We start from the raw sequence: 18697 nt of genomic DNA on the forward strand, positions 1-18697 counted from the left end.
GACGGAGCCTCAGGTGTCAGCGGTGCCAAAGGGATCAGCTCCAGCGCCGGATGGATCCAGTTTGGATCGTAGTGTGTCCCCTTCTTCCCCTGGTCCACGAGTATCTGTCCTGAAGCCGGTGTCATCGCCGTCGGCTAACTATGTCGACGCCGAGATTGGAGGACCGGTTTAGGTCGCACAGAAGAGCACTGAGACACTTAGAAGAACAAGAGTGCCAAAGGCAGCTGCTAGAAGAAAGAGAGATTGCTGAGTCCGTGGGGGATTATCAGGGCCTAGACTCAGCCAGTGGGCTGGACACTTGCCCGGAGTGGGATCTTTTATCTCCAGGGGAGTTTACAGAGGAAGCGACCTCTTTCCATTCTGTGGTCAGGAAGGCGGCAAATTTCTTGGGCCTTCCGTTGCCGGCTGCCGAAGTTAAAACAACTATTTTGACCGAGGTCCTGCATCCTTCTTCGGCTTCAGCAGAACCCTTGCTTCCATTTAATGATGCTCTTACGGAGCCTATATTGGAGATTTGGAGGAAGCCTGTGTCATCGCCAGCTGTGAACAGATCTGTTGCAAGATGGTATAAGGTGGCTCTGGGATTTTTATCAAAGCATCCGACTCCGGTGAGTTTAGTAGTCCAGACCCAATGGCCAGGTCGATGGGTACCTCAATCGCTACCAGGAGGCATGCGTGGTTGAGGTCTTCTGGCTTTTCTACGGATGTCCAGACCACTCTATTGGACCTGCTTTTGAATAGAGAAAAGCTGTTTGGAGCCAAAGCTAACTCTGCCTTAGAGCACTTCAAGGACAGTAGGGCCACAGCAAAGTCTTTGGGTCTGCAGGCTTCCACTACTACCCCTTTTAGGTCCTTTCGGAGGTTCAGGGGGTTTGGGCGTGGAGCCGTTTATAGTGTGAGTCAACAGTCCAACAGCCTGCCAGCCTCCATATAGATCCCTTAGAGGGCGGGGGGTTCGGACAAGAGGGGCCACCCAGCAGCACCCTGCATCATCCTCTTCCTCTGGGGGACAACAACAAGGGAAGCAGCCCTAGTTTTCTACCCATTTCGAGTCACACTTCTCCTGTAGGGGAAGGTTATGTATTTTTCTCCACGAGTGGGAGTTAGCCACATCAGACTCCAGGGTTCTAAATATTGTGAGGAAAGGATATGCCCTTCCTTTTCAGGAGTTTCTCCCTCCCATCCCCCCCGTCCTTCGTTTTGTTCAGAAGACCATCTCTTGTTGCAGCAGGAGGTTCAAATCCTGATATCAAAAAGTGCAGTGGAGTTGGTTCCAGAGCAGGAAAGGGGTCAGGGTTGTTATTCAAGATATTTCCTGATCCCCAAGAAGGATGGTCGATTGAGACCTATCCTGGATCTGAGGATTTTGAATTGGTTCCTCAAGCAGGAGAAATTTAAGATGCTGACTCTAGCGCAGGTGCTTCTGGCGTTGAACAAAGAGGATTGGATGGTGTCTGTCGACTTGCAGGATACTTACTTTCATATCCCTATTCTCAAGTCGCACAGGAAGTATCTCCGGTTTGTGGTGGGGATGCAACACTACCAGTTTGTGGTCCTTCCATTTGCTCTTACTTCAGATCATCGAGTCTTCACGAAGGTGATGGCGGTGGTTGCAGCAAGTCTCAGGAGGAAGGGAATATCGGTATTTCCTTACCTGGTCGATTGATTGATCAAAGCCAAGTATCCAGAGCTTTTCCTGCATCACTTGCAAATGACAACTCAGTTGTTGTTCAGTCTGGGCTTTTCGATAAACGTGCCCAAGTCTCACCTGGAGCCCTCTCAGCGCCTCCTGTTCATAGGGGCAGTACTGGATGCAACATTGAATCGGGCCTATCCTCCACCTCAGCGGATCCAGGACATTCAGGCGTTGATTCCAATGTTTCAAAATGGAGCGGTTGTTCCAGTCCTCAAAGTCCCGCGCTTGCTCAGTCTGTTCGCTTCTTGCATTCTGTTGGTCCGCACGCAGTGGTTTCATGAGGAGTCGATAGCGATCTCCAGAGACGCTGCAGCGGATCTACGATGGTGGGCTGTGGACGGCAACCTTACCCAAGGAAGGCTGTTTTCACTACTGACTCCGATGGCCACTGTCTTAACGGATGCTTCCACTCTAGGTTGGGGAGCTCATCTGGGGGACCTGGAGATCAAAGGTCTTTGGTCTCCAGTGGAACAGATTTTTCATATCAGTCTGTTAGAATTGTGGGTGATACGTCTGGCTCTCAATGCCTTCCTTCCGTCCCTTCGCGGTCAGTCAGTTCAAGTCTTGACGGACAATACTACTGCAATGTGGTACATCAACAAGCAGGGAGGAGATGGGTCGAACCTTCTCTGCAGAGAGGCTCTGCGGCTCTGGCCCAGGGCTCAGGACCATCAGATTTGCTTGCTCTGGCCGGAGTTCTCAACGTACGTGTGGACAGTCTGTCGGCATTTCTCGTCCAATCACGAGTGGCGCCTCCATCCAGATCTGGTCCTTGGCATCTTTCAGATGTGGGGTTTTCCGCAGATAGACCTATTTACCACTCTGCAGAATGCGCACTACCTGTCGTTCTGCAGCCGCCAGTATCCGGTGCAAGGAGCTTTAGGGGGGCGCTTTTCAGATGTCTTGGTGCAACCAGTTGCTTTATGTGTTTCCTCCATACCCTTGATTCCTCTGGTTCTGAGGAAGATTCGCCAAGATCGGGCTCAAGTCATTGTAATAGCTCCTGATTGGTCGAGAAGGGTGTGGTTCACGGACCTTCTCCAACTCTCACTGTGCCCACTGCTCGGTCTCCCTCTCAGGGCACACCTCCTCTCGCAGGGACAGGTTCTAAACCCCCACCTCAAGAACCTGCACCTACATGCCTGGAGATTGAACAGGGCAATCTGAGTGCTTTCTCCCTCCCACCAGAGGTAGTGTATGTTATTTTATCGGCCAGACGACACGCCACTAAGACTGTTTATGCCGGCAGGTGGGCAAAATTTGTGGCTTGGTGTTGAGAGAAACAAATTGATCCTTTGAGAGCCCATCTGTCTGATGTTCTGTTGTTTGCTTTAACGTTAGCACAGAAGGGTTGTGCAGTTGCGACTGTTAAAGGCTATTTGTCGGCACTGTCAGCCTTTCTTTGCCTTCCTGATCATCCATCCTTGTTCAAATCACCTATTGTTGATAGGTTCTTGAAAGGTTTAACAAATAAATTTCCTCCCACTCCATTTCTTATGCCTCAGTGGGATTTAAATCTGGTTTTTACTTTTTTAATGGGTTCACCGTTTTAACCCAAGCATTCTTGTCCTTTAAGATTATTGGTCTTTGAGACAGTTTTCCTTATAGCTATTACGTCTGCTAGGCATGTGAGTGAGCTTCAGGCCCTTAGTGTCACACCTCCCTTTACATCATTCTTTGCTGACAAAGTGGTGCTGAAAACCAGGGTGGCTTCCCTTCCTAAAGTTGGCACTCCTTTCCATATGGGGCAGTCTATCACCCTTTCATCTTTCCACCCTCCTCCTCATCCTTCAAAAGAGGAAGAAAGACTCCATCGCTTGGACCCCAGAAGGGCTCTCAGTTTCTATATTGAGAGTACAAAGGACTTTTGGTTGAATGACCAATTCTTCGTTGGATATGTGGGATAGATGAAAGGCAGAGCTGTCCGTAAAAGAGCCATATCCAGGTGGGTCATTCTTTGCATTCAGATCTGTTATTCGTTAGCAAAGACGATTCCTCCTGAGGGTATTAGAGCTCATTCTACCAGGGTTAAGGCTGCCACTTCAGTGTTGGCTAGGGGAGTCCCATTGGTAGATATTTGTAAAGTCGCAACTTGGGTTTCCCTTCATACTTTTGCGAAGCCAGGCGCCCACCTCCGAGTACGATAGTGCTTTGGGACTCTATTTATATGGTGAGGAATTCACAGGTGTTTGTATCCATCAGAAGAAGTTACTTACCTTCGGTAACGCTTTTTCTGGTGGATCCTCACAGTCACATCAGCCTCCCCATTGCCTGTCTGCTCATACCAAGACTTTTGTATTACAAGTGTATATGTGTTTTGATTAATTTTTATATAAATAATTGTTGTAATTGTGTTACATCAATATGGTTATATGTATATATTTATTTGAGCTATTGTGAGGTCGGTTTTCACCTGTTCGCCTCAAAGGCACGTAAAAAATGGGTGAAACTGACATCAGCACACTGGCGAGGACCTCTTATTGTCAGGGAGAGTTGGGAAGATTTTCCATCGAATGCTGGCGCATTGGGAGAATTCATAGGGTGAGGAATCCACAGGAAGCTAGTGTATCCACCAGAAAAAGCTTTACCGAAGGTATGTAACTTGTTCTTTGCGCAAATAATGGTAAAGCTGGACCAACAGTAATCGGCAGCGATATTGCATCTGGTGCTGCTCTGACACTGGCATTTTGTGGAAGGGCTACTCCCATAGTCTGATTCATCACTGGTGTCACATCTGACTGTGTCCCTGTCATTGGCGTGAACTTCGGCAAACCCTGTGTCTGTGCTTGAGGTAACAACATTGGAGTCGGCTCAGTGTGGACTAGGATTGGCCTCAGAAACCACTTGCTCCATAGGAACCACTAAGTTCGAAGTTGTCTCAAGAATTGGTATCTCTGGATGAATTCTCTGTATCGGTGGTGGGTGCATCTGCGCTTGGACCACCAAAGTAGTCACTGCATTAGGAGTACTCTGCACTACCACTTGCACCAGTCCATTTTCTGTCTGCACTGGTCCCACTGTTCCCATCACTTGAGCTGGAGCAGTCGGAACAGAACTAGTACTTGGACCCGCTTCATGCACTGCATATGGCGGAGGTCATATGCTCTTCTTCGTCTACATAAGTCTTTTTCTTCTTATCTCCTGAACCCTTATCACTCTTGTCAGCATCCTCTTTTTCTTCTGACTCATCTTCTTCTGCAATAGCAGGAAACCATCTAACACCCTGTAACATTGTCATCCTCCACTTTTTCTGTTCCCAATCCCACCTTGCTTCTGCCAAGGATTTTTCTACCTTCCTTATTTTCCTTTGGAAATTCATCTCTTGCTGCTGTCTGGCTACGAGCTCCCAAATTGCTAAGCCTCGAACAGTGCTGGTCTCGGAAGTGGCTTCATCTCATAATGTCATTCGCAACTGATCCAAAATTCTCAAATTAAATGTTCCCTGCTCCTGGAAACGCTAAAGCTCCCTGTTTCTCTGTGAATTTGCACCACTGCTTTAACCAAAGATATGGGGCAACACCACGCTCCTCCATCACAATATATGCCGGAGAATTTCCCTGTGGGGTCGGCTCCCCCCACTGTCGTCTTTATGTAGGAATCACCCTTCATGGCACTTCTGAACGCTTTGAAAAACTTCATCTTGCTATCTTCTGTGTATTCGATTCAATAAGGAAATGACTTTTACTCAAAAGATTCCTTTCACCCGCTTACTCAACCAAATGCCTCTTAAGGACGGCTGCCAATCTGCTCACAACTCTTCTCACTAACCAGCCTATCCCAGTGGAGCTCACTCTGATGTCACACTCACACATTGTGTCTGACAAAGTCTTGCGGCTTTTCCTCCTAAAAGCCAATTCACGCAAACTAATGCAAAATTATTGTGAGCACTAACCAAAAAACAATAACCAAAAACAAACCTGCTGGTTTACTACAGGAAGGTACACAATCGCTTCAGGGACCTTACGGATTTTCACTGATGGCCCTTTCGCTCATGCAGCTATTCCTCTTTCTCAGACTCCTACATTCGCAAGCAAAATTCAACCCGCAAATTTTCTCTCAACTGATCAATGGGTCTGTCCTGGTGCACATAGGGCTTGCCAAATCTCAGTCGAAAAGTTCCCTTACCCACTTAACTCACACTGACTTGTTGACCACGTCCGATCAACCTACTAAACCAGACAGATTACAACATATAACCAAGTGTCTCCTACACTTGTCAATATACTCCGGAGTCTTTGACCACTCAGGGTCCGTACATCACCAACAACCACGTCGGCAAGTTTTGAGCACAAAGCAAATACTCATACTGCGGAGTACGCACACTCCTACTAAACCTCAACTGGAGCACGCAAACTCCCTATTTCCCTCACATACATCACAATTCACCTGCGATTTGCATAAGCCTTTGCAAGCGCAATACTACCACTTTCACACTGTCACAAATACGCCAAGAACATACCCATCTTTACTAGCGGGATCCAGGATCTGGGAAAGTCATTTCTGGGCTTAAGGCGACATCATCTTTGCTAAAATTGCCATTTCAGAAAAACTAAATTCAAACCTCATAAAAATGAACAACTAACCCTAACTTACACTACCACCATAACCACCAATCACCACATAACTAGTTCTCCAAGGAAACTAACCATCAAGCTGCTACCAAAAACTGCTACCAAAAACTGCTAGCGCGCCTGATCCTTAGTAAGTAAACTTACAAGGGGACATGTATAGGCCGATGAACCTTTTGGATCGCATTGAGTATCCTAGCTATGTAGTAATCGGTGAACATCAATAATCTATGTAATCAATCAATAACCACTAAGAGAATCATTAAGCATGAGACATTATATCAACATTTTGTGAATAACCACAGCTCAAATATACGTTTTATCAATTTTATTTCCCTATTGGTTACAATACTAAGTAATGAGATTCAAACTTTATTCAACCAGCTCAAGGTTAATTTATTAGAGAGCGCCAATAACCTAATCTAATCAGAACTTGAGAAAACTTTTACTCTAATGCTTCAGCATAAGCCAACAAAGATGAAATATGTTGACATTAATAGCAGAGTTCAGCAATCAGTTTGTCAATCATTTGTCACTGTCAGCATCACCCAAGGAATCCTACCTAACCCAGATTAGCATTTAGCATGTGGGACTTCATGTGAAAACATTTCAGAACATGAATTTGGAAAACATCTAGCTAGTAGATAACCTATAAAACAGTTGGTATCTAGAAAGGAACGGCACAAAAGTTAATCAGTCACATTGTCATAGCTACCTATCCACGGAATGGATCAGCAACAAAGTCAGTCTTCATCCTCAGGTCATGAATCGATCAGCAACGCATCAGGCTCTCAAGAGCATGAGCCCAATGACAGAATCTCAAATTGCATCTTTTGGCATCAGCAATTCACCCCTCACATCTGAAGTTTTAGCCCCTTGTCATGACTTTTTATTAGAGTTTTTCAGTCCATCCCCCTAATTCATAATTGGTCAATTAATCAGCGGTTATGACTCTAACCTATAATATTAATTTTACAAATCTATGAATTCTAATATTTCTCCGTTCCCTATTCGTTGATTGGTTCACTGTACGATGTCCTCATCATCCGGCTCATCAGGTATCGAAAATGTTGTATCTTCTTCTCCAGTCAGTGTCTCTATTGTTTGGTCCTGAGAAAGTACATTGAGTCTGCCTTACACCAAACTGTAACAATTTTAGTTTCATCATCTCCTGTCCATCGGTTCATTGCAGAAAACTCTAGCAAAGCAAATTTTATTAAACAGCAAACAGTTCACAGTCAGTTCAATGCACCAGCAACTTCTTTTAATTTGGCTCCTTCATGAGGCCTGGAAAGACTAGGCCACAACCTCGGCTAAGTTAACGCTACAATACCATGCAAAACATAGGTTATACATCTTAATATGACACACTACTACATTATTATTGTACATTTTCATTATTCCACACATTTTTTGTCATATTAGTACAAGTTCGTATAAGTAGCTGCCATTCCCCGTGGGCACATTTTCAAACGTGCACATTAATTTTTCTGTACAATTAATTTTCTTGTGAACTTTTATAAACCACTTCATATAAGCATTTATTAATAATTTCTAATTAGCATATCTGCTTCAACACACCCCAGTGCTTCATCCTAAGGAGTCAACAGGCAGAGATACACACACCCAGCAGGATATTGTTGAATTCTACAGGGCTCAAGTAGAAGGCATTTATCAAAGCCGTAATGTGCCGGCCCTGGATAGCGTTACTGCTTTCCTCAATCTTGTGCCTCTTCCTCGCTTAGACACCGAGGTAATCACAGATGTAGAGACTCAGAAGGTGATCTTACCCTGGAGGAGATCTGGGGGGAGGTGCTTCGGCACCTCTTCTGATCCAAGACGCTGGGAAGCGATGGCCTTCCCGCAGAATTCTATCAGGCGTTTTCTCCATCCATCACCCAGCACCTAATGGTGGTGTATCAGGAAGCCAGTGGCCCAAGAGTCCTGCCTGAGTCCATGCAAAAGTGTTCTATCTCTGTGATGTTCAAACCAGGTTTTGACACCTCAGATCCCTCTTCCTACAGACCTTTGTCTATGATTAATAAAGGCACCAAAATCCTTAGTAAAACCCTAATCCTTCAACTGTCCCATCATTCCCAAATTGGTCCATGAGGATCAATGTTGTTTTATTCCTGGTTGTAATACCACTATGAATCTTTGGCGGCTGGCCCGCATCGTGCACGAGGTAGATGGGAGGATGGATGAACTGACCATTGTCTCCATAGATTTTGCAAATGCCTTCAACACACTGGAATGGCCATACCTCAGGCAAGTACTGAGTGCCATGGGGATTGGTCCTCGTTTTCACTCCTGGGTCCAACTGCTGTATACTAGGTCTATCACCATTGTGCTATTGAGTAAATTAGGGTCTGAGAGCTAGCCTATTATCAGAGGAACGTGGCAAGGTTGCACCTATCCCTACTTCTCTTTGCCCTTGCTGTGGAGCCAGTGGCTGCCTGGGTTCAGCAGGAGATGGCGCCCTGGGGAATTGCGGCAGGGGATATTACCCATCTTTTGTCCCTAAATGTGGATATACTATTTTTATTTGTTCACTCTGAGACACTTGCTTTCTCACTTATTGGGCATCTTGGACAGGTTCGGAGAGGGCTCGGACCTTGTGATTAATTTTCAGTCCCAGGACCCCTCTACTTTGCCAGCCGTCCCCTCTTGCTGGGAGACCAACAGGTTTCACTATTTGGGCATCATGGTGGCGCACACACCCTCAGAGATGATTACAACACAACATTGTTAGAAGGCCTTCGCTCATCCATACACTTCTGGAACACCCTTCCGCTCTCCCTTATGGGACATGTAGCCATTTCCAAGATGGTCCTCCTTCTGTGCTGCCTTTACGGCATCCAGCATTCCTTAGGCCTTATCCCCTCTGCTATGTTTTGACAACTAAATGCACTGCTCTCCTCTCAGATATTGGCAGGGGGCCCACTCCCTGTTGCCAGAGACATCCTATTTCACCCCCTGATGGAAGGGGGGTTGGCGGTCTCTTAACTTGGAACAGTTTTACCTGGCCTCACAAATATAAAATGTGGCACACTGGCTCGTGGAGTGTGAAAACTGCTTACTCACCATATTTCATAGCAATTACTATGGGCTTATGGGACAGGCTATTGCAAATTCAGTACTGTATATTTTTGCATTGTATTGCAAATCTTGATCTGTTCCTCCCGGAGAATCGTTACTATTTGGCTATGTTTATGACCGACCTGTCAAATTTTCTTACTGATGTTATCAGAAAATCAATAAAGAATGTTTAAAAAAAAAAAAAAAAAGGTAATGAATCTGCATCTGGATAGTCTCTACCAGATAAAGTGTTACTGAAGGTAAGTAACATATTCATAATAAACAAAACCTTGTACCAATAATAAAACCATTTCAGAGAGCATTATTTCTTTAAAAATAAAATGCTTCTATATTGTTTATAGCTTAAAAAAGCAAATTAATTTGCCTAAAAAACTCTCCAGTGACTCTCTGTATGACAGAGTCTAGATTTCGGTCCCATTCAGGGAGCAGGATTATAAGTCCAGTCACCCCATTTTTTAAGTTGAAACCTACCAGATGGGGCAGCTGTGTGGTTTGCTAAAGACATCTTGAGGACATTCAGAAAGCTGACCTAGGAATGCATTTCACCTATTGCTTCCCGTTGCCTTTGTGGTTTATAACTCTATTTTTCTGGCTTTCTGATTGCTGGCTTTATATGCTTTAGGCTGTCCAGGTTGAGTGTGCCCCTCCTGTTCCCAAACCTTGTTTACTATATTCTTCCACTAACTCGCTTTCTGTAAATAGGCATTTAAATCTTGTTCTTATCTTGTCACATTTGCGGTGTATTCACAGACAGAGGTCAAATGCCAAGTTCTTTCTTCCGAGGGAGCTTTGTGTTAACTTTTCTTTCTCGGATTTCAAAATGAGAGAATTTATGTGACAATCCTGCTGAGTATCCATGTAAGAGTAAAGGGAGTAAGATGTTTTTCCTATCACACAACAAAACAAATTACCTGTGCTGATGTTTCATAATATATCAGAATTAGTACAAATGAAGCACTTTTTTAGTAATTCTGTAGTGTGATGTAAACAAGTATGTGAATATGATCAAAACACATCAATATACTAGGTGTTGACATTTCCACACATTATCGTTTGTGTGCAGTAAAACCATATTTTGGTGAAAATGTAATGGTAATTTCAATTGAAAACGTGTTGTCTGTAATGGCAGTGCCCTTCCAGACCATGCATACTCCACACTATGCCACTCCACGCCACTCCATTCTACTAAACTCCACTCTACGACATGACACTCTTCTCTAAGCCCTTCCACTCGTAAGACACTCTGCACCATGCCACGCCACCCAACTCCACACCACTCCAATCTTTAGCAGTCACTCCATGTCACTCCACTCAGCTCCACACCACTCTACTCCTTCTTATCTACCCCACTCAAGTCCTTCCCACTCCAATCCAATGTACCCCCATCTACCTCATCCCACTCCACTTCGCTAGAACCTACCCCAATCTATTCCACTCCAATCTACCCCTCAACCCACCCCAATTTGCCCAACCCTCTCTACTACTCCCCAATGTACCCCGCTGTACCTCACCCCAATCTACTCCACCTCACTCCAATCTGCCCCACTCTACCCCAAATTGCCTCACTGCACTCCAGTCTACCCCAATCCACTCCACTGTGATCCAGTATACTCCACTCCACCACAGCCTACACCACTCAACTCTACCCCACGCCACTAGTCTACCTTACTCCTCTGTAATCTACTCCACTCTGTCTAACCCAGTCAGTCCCACCCTACTCTTCCTCAGTATACCTCTCTCCACTCAACTCTTCCTTACCACTTCAGTCCAATGTACCTGACTCCACTCCAGTCAATCCCACTCCATTCCAATCTACCCCATTCCAATTTACCCAACTCCATTCCAGTTTACTCCACTCCATACCCCACTGCAATCTGTCCAGCTACTCTCCACTCTAATATAACCCACTCCATTTCAATCTGCCCCACTCCACCACAGTCCCACCCCACTCCAATCTACCACATCCACTCCACTCCATTCCACCCAGTCTAACCCCTCCAGTCTAATTTACCCCACTCCTTTGTACTACACTCCAATCTGCCACACTCCACTCCAATCTGACACACTGCACTCAAATCTAACCCACTCCACCCCAATCAGACCTACTCCACCCCAATCAAACCCACTCCACGCCAGTCCACTCCAGTCTACCCCACTCCAACCTAACTAAACCCCACTCCACCCCAATCTACCCTACTCCAATCTAACCCAGTCAGCCCACCCCTATCTATCCTACCACAATCTACACTTATCTACTTCACTCCAATCTAGCCCTCTCTACCCCACTGCACCTCATCCTACTACAGTCTACCCCATCCTACTCTACTCTGTCCCACCCCACCACGTTCCACTCCCCCCCACTCATCTCCACTCATCTCTACTCTAATCTACCCCACTCTAATCTTATCTCTTTAATCGACCCCACTTCAATCTATCGCACTCCAGTTGTCCCCAATTCAATCTCATCTACTTTACTTTTATCTACCCCCACTCCATTCCATCCTAATTTACCCAACTCCACTCTTCCTCAATCCATTCCAGTCCATCCAACACCACTGTACCCCATCCAATCTACCCTACTCCACTCCACCCCAGTCTACCACACTCCATTCCTCTCTACCCCACTCCTCTTCACTATAATCTACGACATGCCACCTGAATCTACCCCTCTCCACCCAGTCTACCCACTCCAATTTACCCTACTGCACCCCAAACTACAACTCTAGTCTGCCCTATCCAATTCGCCCAGCACTCCAGTCTACCCCATTCCATTCTACCACTCTCTGGTCTACCCCACCCCATCCCAATATACCCACACCACTCTAGCCAGCTCCACTCCAACCTGTCCAAATTTACCCCACTCCAAACTACCTCACTCCTATCTCTTTCCAATCTCCCCACTCCACTCCAGTCTACCCCACTTCACTCCAATCAACCCTACCTTAATCCACCCACTCCAATCTACCCCAGTCAACTTCAGTTTACCCCACTCCAACGTACCCCAGTCCACTGTACTCCACTCTTCTTCAACTCACCCCACTGCACTATACCCCACTCCACTATACCCCAACATATCCCACGCCACTTTGTGGGGCCCCACTCCAATCTACCCCACTCCAATATTCTCCAGTCTACTCACTCCACCCAAGTCTAATCCGCTTCACCCTCGTGTACCCCAGTTCAATCTGCCCTCTAACTTACCCCACTCCAATCTAGATTGAAGATGAGTTGTGTAGATTGGAGTAGGGGAGGTTCAGTGGATTATAGTAAGGTAGAATGGAGTGGGGGTAGATCCCCCTACTCCAATCTACACAACTCTACTTCAGTCTACTCGACTGTACTCCAGTGAGCCCTACTCCACTCCATTCTACCCCACTTCCCGTCACCCCACTCCACGACAACCTACCCCAATATATATCCGACTCCATCCTACCCCAGTATATCCCAGTCCATCTACCCCAGTCTACCATAATCTGCTCAACTCCTTTCCAATCTAACATAATCTACTCAACTCCATTCCAGTCTACCCCACTTGTGTGTGCCTCATGTCAGTCCATCCCACTCCATTCTACCCAATTCTAACTCCACACACCTCTACGCCAATCTACCAAACTCCACTCGACCCCACCCCAATTTACCCCATTCCACTCTACTCCAAACTTACCAATTCCAGTCTACCCCACCGCGCCTCACTCCATGCCACTAAGTTTTAGCTGAGCTGAACAGCATGAACAGCAGCCACACTGGTGCACATAACATTAATACACCTTGCCAAAGCCAATAGTTCTCACATAGGGAAGACATATTGGTTTTGCCAGTGCTTGTTGCTATTTTGTTAATCCTGTCGGTTATTAATGTCCATAGTAATTTCACACATTCCTCAGGATGGTGCTGCCAGTGCATCTCTTTGACCTCAGGTATGGGAAACATATTCACCAGTGGCCTGATTTCCCGCATTATTTACCTATTGGCAGTCATGAACAAACTATTTAAAAAGGTCTCCACTCATTTATGTGTGCTGCCATCTCAGGCCTTAGGCTGGTCATAGTTCCAAATTGTATTTCCTCACTTCTAATAGCATGAGTGGATCTTTGTGCTCCTGTCACCCATGCAGCCCCTTTTCTTTTTTTCTGCCTTGGGTTGCACACCGTCCTGGATCAGCACTTCTTTCTGTGGGTGCGAAAATGAAAACCTGAGTTGAATTCTTGGACCAGTTCATGGTTCAATCTCTTCTTTTCTAACTAGCTAGTAAGGTATGCAGGGTTAAGAGGCATCTATTGAAGAATACCAATATTTATTCTACTTCCCATTTGGAAAGTCCATTATCCATAATACTTTATTGGCTTGTATTCAATTATTGCCCTAATAAATTGGTTTACACGATCATTGTTTAGCAGTTTTAATTACAAAGCTGTACTCTTTAATGAGGAATTCTAATCGCTCAACAAAAGTAAACTAATCTATTTAAACCAGATGTGGCCAGTTGGGCCGCTGGATAATGGTAATTGTTTGGAGTTTTCCCCTTAACTAATAAATAGCTTGAGGGAGGTTGGCTTGATTTAAATATGTTAAGTGTACCGACATAGGTATTGGAACCCAAAGCTGTGCTGTGAATGTAAAAAAGGATCACAGTGAGTTCTTACAGAGAGTGACTCTGGCATGAAGCTTGTCACCTGCTGAATCAATTTCTTCACTATCTCCAATAGAGAATAAATCAACCAATGGAAAAAAAGAAGAAAATTAAATCTGTTAATAAAAAAACGTTCTTGATACTTAACAACTGGCTATATGAAATAGGGCCTTATCCAACAAATGTCAAATTATGGTCAAGTTGAAAAGTGAATTAAAATAGAAAGACAAGTCATAAATGGTTATGCAGAGTTACTTTTCAGAGGTCGGTGAATATGCTCTGTGATTAACAAGCAGGTCCTACTTTCACGATTAATCCTAATCTCCCTGTATGATCCTATCCTGCACTGTCTACTAGGCAGGGTATTGTCATTTTGTAGAAGGCAAATCAGGAGCTTACAGAGGGGAAAAAAAAGTTACTTGTAGTCCTGGAAAAAATAACGCTGAAGTCACTGCTCAGATAAACTTCTTTATGTCCCATCATCAGAAATCATGAATTGATGCTGTAATGTTTCAGTCTGCATCACAACGACTTGCTCCATCATAGGGTCCTAGGCCTATGTTAAAATAATTCTAGTACATTCTCGATCTTATAGATTTCCAGTCTGTCCTTTTTGTTTTTGGTGCTTCTGTTGTTAGTTAATGTTAATTTAAGTGGACCCGTTGGACTCTGATTCGGACTCTGATTTTATGTTTGTCAAAAACAAACAGCTTTTGATGCATGTGGAAGACAAGTGACCAACATAGAAAACAGTTTGTAAGCATCTGGGGACTGAATAATTAGAAATATACTGAAACAAAAATCCCACCAAGAAACAATTTTGGCTATTAACTGCTCCGTAATCAGACTCTTGAATTTTGATTGACCTTGTCATGGACCAGCCAAATCAAGTTTGCATTCTGGACATTATCAATGCTGATTTATCATATGTTCCTAGAGTAGCATTATAATGAAGAGAGGTGGGCATGTGTAGAAGTCCTGATCAACCATTCCGACAAGTGTTGGAAGATATTGCCTTTGTGTTCTTAAGCTTCCAGTAATGCTGTTCATCTCGGTCTCCGAACTATACAAGCCTCTGACTGCAAAGCATTGAAAATGCTGCAACCTATGTACTCTGAATCTCAAATGCCACTGCCACATTACACTAGCCATGCACCAACTCCATTGACTGTTGGCGCAGTGCTACACTCTGGTAAGGACCACATGGCTTACAATGTTTGGGCTGAGTTTGTTGAGGCGAAGTTGGTATGATCCTAGGACCACTTGTTCTAGTGCTGCTTTTGCTCCAAATGTCCGATTACTCACAAAGATGGGCTTTTGCTCTAACTTCTGACTGTAAAACAAGGGAACCAGCTAACTGTTAGCATAGGAGTGACATTAAGAATTGCTTATAATTTAGTAGAGCTTTCAAAAACTTATTTTTTTCTCTCTGCCTAAACCAAGACCTTCTGTGCCTTTGATGACAATTTCAGGGCCTTCATGTCTTCAAGAGGCAGTTCAAGAAATATTGTTAACATAACATAGGGTATCTTTTTAACCTTGTGCGAAAGTTAAATTAATCTGGCAAAATTTCCTTCAAGTGAAGTTTTCAAAATTTCACGAGGTGATTTTGCACAATTTTTACTCAATTAAGACTGACTTCGTTCTGACGTGCTTTGCCAAGAGGTTTTTTGCTCGAACCAATCTCCTGCGTTTTTTTGTGTGACTTTTTGTTTTGTTTTTTTGTAATTATTTGCAAGATAAGTCACAGGTTTTAATCTAAAAGCATACTATCATGTAGTTTAGAATTGTAACTTTTAAGTGAGGTGAAAGGTAAACTATTTGTAAACTTTGCTTTAAAATTATTCTAATACATTTTGAACTCATGTTGTTTATTTCTTGCATTTCTTCAGATGAACTAAAACACATCATCGGTGCTGAAACAACAAGGAAAGGGATCCTGCGGGTTTTCGAGATGTTTCAATACAACCAATTAAATAGGAGACTGGTATATGTCTTTTTGGAAGGCTTCCTAGAAACCTTATTTCCCCAGTTTAAATTTCGTGAGCTATTTAACAAACTTCATTCAAGGTCAAAACGAATGCAGAAATTTAAACAGAGACTACAGTCTTCTCAAGCGCCTTCTTCCCAGAAAAGGTGACACTTTAGTGATCACGTTGTGCCCTCAATGGACTATGGTGCTGCTTCGTCCAGCACTGAAATGGCATGGATGGATCCTTCCTGGCTTGGAACACAAATGCTGTATTTCTGCACCAGTCTTTAAGTGTAATTAGAATATACCTGCATCTATGAGACCTGTGGCTCTTCTCATTCTCACTTATACTGCAACCACCACCAGAATGGGTTTAAATGTTTTCAACAATAAGGTGCCCTTCCATGGCAAAAGAGTGAAAGAGCAAGAACCCTCAACAATATGCTGGTCCGTGCTAGCTTCTAACAGACATCTTGGAGAAAGGAATGTTCGCCTGTTGTTGCCACCTGTGAAGAAGTGTCCGACACCACTTAAAGAAGGAAAGGTTAAGCACAATTGCTGTGAAATGATGAAATATCCGACTGTTGCAGCACTGGGAATTGTGCAATGTAAGGCTTTGACAGTAAGTTGTCATTAAGTGTAGAGTATCGCGTAAAAAAATCCCTCAGATTGAAGTCTGCTTTCCTCCCTTGTGTGCAGTAGCAAACAAAAATGGAGTGAAACAAAAATGCAGTGTCCACCAGCTTACTTCCTTAGTGAAAAAAGACCAAGTATTTGACAATATCGCTTGCTGATTTGTAATACAGTTGCAAAAGATTTCCAGTAGGCCTTTCATATTGGGCAGATTGTTAGCATGACCAAAAAATCTGATAAATAACTACCACAGTTTTTTTTTTTTTTAATATTTTAAAGTCACACGTTAATTTGTGTTACTACGATATGACAGTAACGTGTTAGGCTAAGCAATTAGTCAGTCATTTTATAATCAGTAATACCTGTTTGAGAACTTTATTCCTAGACTGATGAAACTGCGAGTACAACACAGCTGTGTCAGTACACCATATTAAAGATAAGAAGAGCAGGCTATATTAAAATTTTGACAGTACTTGCATATGGTGTATCCTACGAAAAATGTTAAGGTGGTATCAAAGATTACTAGATGACGCTTCAGAGTGTGGGTCCAAACATAGGTCCTTGTACTCTAAGGCATCAACAATGCATCTGTTTTATATATTTTTTTTTATTTTAATAATCATGTTTTTGTGGAAAGGTTTCTACATTGAATGGCTAAATACGGAATTCAGCATACTTGTACTTCATTCTTATTGTATAATTACACATGCAGCACTTAGACGACTGGGTGTTACCTTCAAGCATTTGAATGCTCTGAATACTTGCCGAGAATTATTGTGCCATTGCCCAACAACAAATGCACTTGTTTTAGCCTTAATAGTTACAAAGTTTGTTTAAATCTTTTATGTTGGTTCATCAGGTTTGTGCTGCTCGTGTCTACTAGAGTTAAGTAGTTACTTTTAAATTAACAAAATATGTACCAAATCAAGTAAGGACGGAGATAAAATGATTGATAAAGATTCCACCATCTGCATTTTAATTTTGTGCAATATTTTCACTTAAATTGTGGGTATCTGAAAGATGTAACAGATACATTTTAATGGTTGGAGATACAGAGAGAAGTGTCCCCCCAACAATTTACTGTACATTCCGTTGTTGCTGCATTGGTTTATTTAAAGGACTTGTTTTAAAAGTCTTGTTGTCACTCCATGTAAGAACTCTTGCTGTACGTAAGCTCTGCTCATTTGGGAAGAGTTTATATCTATGAGGGAATAACTAAAGAGCACATGTTATGAATATAGCTGTAACTAATGAATTGTGCATATCATTGTACACTGTTAGCTGTGTGCCTAATTATTTTATTAACAGTCTTTTACCTCCCCTCTTCCTTTTGTGAGCAAGAAATAATCATCAGAATGTCATTCATTTTATTGGACGGATAAGGACATTTTTATTTGAGTTTGCATTATGTTCTGTCCAACGAATAAGCTGCGAAAAAGATTATTACACTAATAAAGTATTAACAAAAGACTTATTTTGTCTTTGATTTTTATCTATCCGATTTGCTTATGGCTGGTACATGTGGTTTACAGATCCCATGATGTGGACATCAATTCTAAGGGGTGAGTTTAGGATGCCTCTAGGATGTTTGCATGGGTGGCTAAAAAATTTTTTTAATATTAGGTCCACTCTCCCCAGCAGTTTGAGTTTTCCCTATTGGCAGGTTTCAACATGGGGTGGTTGGTGGCACATGAGATTGTGTATTTTTCACATGGGATTTTAAGAAACAGATAGCACTGATGTTGTATATTCTCATTTCTAACAGAGTGTCATCCGTGTACTGATGAATGGATAATCCCAGTTGCTGGGAATGGATCTTTAAGTAAAGCCCAAATCATTGTGGCAAGTTCTGAGGTCGTTCCAGCAGGTCTTACTTCTTACTGCTCGTGAAGAAGACAAACCATTGAAGACTGTTCTCTAAAACCCACGTGTTTCATCTGAAACAACCTCTCAGGAAAATTTCTATCAAAAGCAGCAAAAGAATGAAGATGTATGAGAAGAATGGCATTACTGTCATCCAGTATATTGAAGTCATGCTGCACTATCCTGACTGGCAGGTTCAATATTACATCCAGGATGGAGAGTTTTCGTCTTGAAAA

The 18697-nt window shown here is 43.4% G+C and overlaps 1 protein-coding gene across 6 annotated transcripts in view; it reads left to right on the plus strand.

The window, feature by feature from the left end:
* Positions 1-18068, plus strand: part of SNX13 (sorting nexin 13) — a 587891-nt gene extending 569823 nt beyond the window's left edge. For all 6 annotated transcript variants that reach the window (XM_069211703.1, XM_069211707.1, XM_069211702.1 and 3 more), the window contains exon 28: positions 15886-18068. In XM_069211703.1, coding sequence (XP_069067804.1) covers positions 15886-16133 — 248 coding nt within the window. In that variant the 3' untranslated portion in view covers positions 16134-18068. The remainder of the gene's footprint in view (positions 1-15885) is intronic.
* Positions 18069-18697: the final 629 nt, after the last annotated feature.

The sequence above is a fragment of the Pleurodeles waltl genome, chromosome 10, assembly GCF_031143425.1.
Source record: "Pleurodeles waltl isolate 20211129_DDA chromosome 10, aPleWal1.hap1.20221129, whole genome shotgun sequence".
NCBI classification, from domain to species: domain Eukaryota; kingdom Metazoa; phylum Chordata; class Amphibia; order Caudata; family Salamandridae; genus Pleurodeles; species Pleurodeles waltl.